General features: G+C 44.5%; 1 protein-coding gene across 1 annotated transcript; it reads left to right on the top strand.

Moving 5' to 3' along the window:
- Window positions 1–1,979: 1,979 nt before the first annotated feature.
- LOC147890707 (protein STRICTOSIDINE SYNTHASE-LIKE 3-like) lies at window positions 1,980–3,622 on the top strand. Its single transcript, XM_087389460.1, has 4 exons — window positions 1,980–2,395; window positions 2,483–2,758; window positions 2,859–3,026; window positions 3,191–3,622. Exons 1-4 carry the CDS (start codon window positions 2,025–2,027, stop codon window positions 3,600–3,602), a joined length of 1,227 nt encoding a protein of 408 aa, XP_087245586.1. The 5' UTR covers window positions 1,980–2,024; the 3' UTR covers window positions 3,603–3,622.
- The last annotated feature ends 288 nt before the right edge of the window (window positions 3,623–3,910 follow it).

Raw genomic sequence — 3,910 nt, 5'->3', positions numbered from 1 at the left:
ATAACTCATTGTCCAAGAATAAAAACTTTGGTCTTCGTTGGTCTTGACCACCATTAACAATTGTAATTTATTTGTTTTAGAAAAGGAATAAAAACATAAGGTAGGACACTTTGTTTTCAATTTCAAGGTATGGGGGATACCATCACTGGAAATCCCAAGTTTGAAAAAATGTGAAAGCGTTGTATGGTAGGACAAAACACAAGGATGGGAGTGAACTTATAAGGCACGGATATGACTTATTGTCCAAGAAGAAAACATTAGGTAGGGCTTGTTTTTCAAGAAGAAAACATCAGATAGGGCTTGTTGTTTTCTATCTCAAGTAGAAAACAACAAGCATTAGGTAGGGCTTATTGTCCAAGAAGAAAACATTAGGTAGGGCTTATTGTTTTCTATCTCAAGTATGTGTGGACATTATTCATTGTCCGAGAAGAAAATTATTAGTTAGAGCACTTTGTTTTCAATCTCAAGAAGAAAAAAGACTGGTATACAATTTTTATCAAAGCATACGAGGCAAGAGTAGCATTGAAAGGAATTCTAAGGCCTGAAATTGATTTATTATGGAAAGAAGAGGGTAATGCACAATATACAGAGAATAGGCACATAAAACGTCAATAGATCATCATCTCAAATATCTAGTAATCACAATTAGCAGGGACATCTAGGGAAAACATTTGCATTTGACCTTAAGAAAGAGGAAAAATAACATTGCAATATGTAAGCTAGGTAGCTTTTAAAATTAAGGTAGAGAAGAAATGAGTATTTGATATGTAAGTTGGTGATATGCAAGCTACCGTTCTATAAATAGTCATGTATAAAGTGTGTTTAATTGTTGTTTCATTTATTCCTAGACTTAATAACCTAGTCATAGGCTTTCAAAATTTACACGTGTGGCCACCCACCACGTGACCTCCACGCGCTCGTGATATACATCCATGTGGTCATTTCCTCGTCGATCCTACATCATGTGTTGATTTTTGTAGACTTGGCATTGTAAGATAATCAATGTTCTAATGAGAATACATGAGGGGCATGGCATGTGGAAGGGGATGTCTGATACAAGGACAAATCAAGAAAAGACTAGGGAGGGAGTGAGGGTGCATCACACAAGGGCACACCAAGGAAAACACTAGAGAGGACTGCTAGAAAATTTTTGAGTAAGAGGGATGGATTAAAAGAGTGCTTCTCTCTCTCTCATGCACACACACATACACACACACACACTCCAATAGCTACCTAACTTTATTGAAAAAATTAAATGAAAAGTGCTTTCGCCATTTTTGTCTCTTATTAGGATGAAATCTTGTCATTAATAAATCCAAGTAAGGTAGGTATGTCTTAAAATTGTGGCAAAGGGCAAGTATTCACACTTGTCATTAATAAATCCAAGTAAGGTAGGTATGTCATAAAATCATGGCAAAGGGCAAGTGGTTTTTTGCAAGTTAGTGCACTTTGAGAGAGAGAGAGAGAGAGATATGGTGGTAGTGTTTTCTTCCTAATAAATTTTATAGGACACCTTCAAGAGTGCGCAATTGGACTTCTTGCAGAGTGCGCAATTGGGTACCTCGACGATTATACACTTACAAGACCTGAATCCTCGTCAAGGTCAAAGAGGGGTCCTACATGTTCCACAAGGATATTGTCAATGGGACTCCTACAGACCTATGCTCAATGGGACGCCCGGAGACGTATGTGAAACGGGATGCTGAGCAAAGTCACGACTCATGGTGGCATAAAGGTCAAGGTATTGAGGGAGGTTCCCCACGACAAAGGTGCATGGGGGTGGTTGGCAAGGCCAGGCGAGGGGGTTCATTGTGTGGGGGTGGGGTGGAGCCACGTGGAGAGGATCTATGTGGAGGCCAAGTGGATTATTCTGAGAAAGGTGAATTTTAAAAATACAAAAACGAAAAGACTTGTTACATGCAAGAGAGCTATAATTACATAGTAGATAGACGGTAGATAAAAAGGCACAGTTTGTGAGCTGGTTGAATGTTTGTGAGGTTGAGCTTTGCGTCTCCTGCATAGCCATGACGTCCCTCCTGCTCTCTTCTTCACAGTCTCCTCATCCCCTCCTCCTCTTCTGCTCTCTCTCCCTCCTCCTCCTCGCCTCCTTCCTTGCCCTCGACCCCTTCCGCCTCTCTATCATCTCCAATGACCCCCTCTTCATCGCCAAATACGTCCCCCACCCCCTCTCCTTCTTCCCCTCCTCCCCCCTTGACCCCCTCAGTCGCCTCCAGCGCTCCCAGAAATGGTTCCTCACCGGCCTCATGGGCCCCGAGAGCCTCGTGCTTGACCCCTCCGGACGAGGCCCTTACACCGGTGTTGCCGATGGGCGGATCATGAGATGGGACGGAAATGAAGCTGGGTGGAACGAGTTTGCTTACACCTCCCCAAACAGGTGGGTTTTTTCCCTCGACTCCCTGCCGCTAGATAGTCCCGCTTGCGATTTGGTCATTTGCTTCTAAACGAAGAGCTTCGTTTCCAGGTCTGGTACCTGTGACCCCGGCCAGACTATGTCGCAAGTGATCCGAAATGAACACATCTGTGGGAGGCCCTTGGGCTTGCGCTTCCATCGCCACACTGGAGACTTGTATATAGCCGATGCTTACTTCGGTTTGCTCTCAGTAGGGCCGCAAGGGGGATTGGCGAAGCGCCTTTCGAGCGAGGCAGAAGGCATGCCGTTGAGGTTCACAAACGACCTCGACGTTGCGTCTGACGGGACGGTTTATTTCACCGACAGTAGTTCCAAATATGAGAGGAGGTGCACACTCTTCAGTACGTCTGACATATGCTATTATTAGGAAACTTGATCGAAGACGAGAATCGAGGCTAAAACAATGCTGCTCTGTGTCTTGGCGTAGGAATTTTTTCCTGCTGGTTTTATCAGGAGATGATTCGGGAAGGGTGTTGAAGTACAATCCGGAGACCAAAGAAACGAGTGTGATTTTAAACGGGATTCAGTTCCCCAATGGTGTGGCTCTGAGCAAAGACGAATCTTTCTTAGTCATTGCCGAATCTGTTCCTGGCAGGTAATTACAAAATAACAGTAACTCCTAGATCTACCATTTTAGCGTAAGCGTGGTGCACCGGGGGGGGGCATGACTCGTAACCGTCGTTTCTCGAAGTATTTTATGCCGCGAATCGGGTGCCGCATTCATTGCTGAAGACTGTAGTGTTCTCCAATCGGTTGCAGGCTACTGCGGCATTGGTTGAAGGGACCCAAAGCGGGAAAGACGGAGGTGATGGCGGTGCTGCCGGGGTATCCAGACAATGTGAGGATGAACGAGAAGGGCGAGTTCTGGGTGGCGATGCACTGCAGGAGAAACATGGCGACGACGATATCCGGGACGTTACCAAGGCTAAGGAGGGCGTTCTTGCAGCTACCGATACCGTTCAAGCACGTGTATAGGGTGTTCAATGGGGGACATCCTCATGGGATTGTGGCAAAGTATAGTGAGGAGGGAGAGATGATGGAAGTGCTTGAGGATGCCAAAGGCAATGTTGTTAAGTATGCTAGTGAAGTACATGAACGAGATGGTCGCCTTTGGGTTGGCTCTGTCCTCCTCCCTTACATTGCTGTGTACGACTTGCACACTTCACATTAAAATGGTCCCCTTCCTTTCTACCTTGAATCAGTGCTTAAATTTGCTGCACACCTCTAGGCTTCATAAAAAATTCAGAGGAGTCTTTGAAAAAACTTTAAGCTTCAAAATGAAGATGATACTCCGTACAAATCCCATTTTAAGCTGAAGATGACAATTGCACAGACTCCGAGACTAATGCCAGGCCCTCGAGATTCTAGAGCAGGCAGACTCACATTATTTGGGATACATATTAGTAGTATAGTAGATAAATTCTAACTACTAACTATATGTATGTACATTATATGTTGAAGTCTTGGAGATATGCTGCG

Source organism: Dipteris shenzhenensis, chromosome 18, assembly GCF_047967505.1.
Source record: "Dipteris shenzhenensis isolate YYH24624 ecotype China chromosome 18, Dip_SZ_1.0, whole genome shotgun sequence".
NCBI lineage: Eukaryota > Viridiplantae > Streptophyta > Polypodiopsida > Gleicheniales > Dipteridaceae > Dipteris > Dipteris shenzhenensis.
Note: the sequence above shows the minus strand (reverse complement) of the source record. Positions and strands in the feature narration are given on the sequence as shown.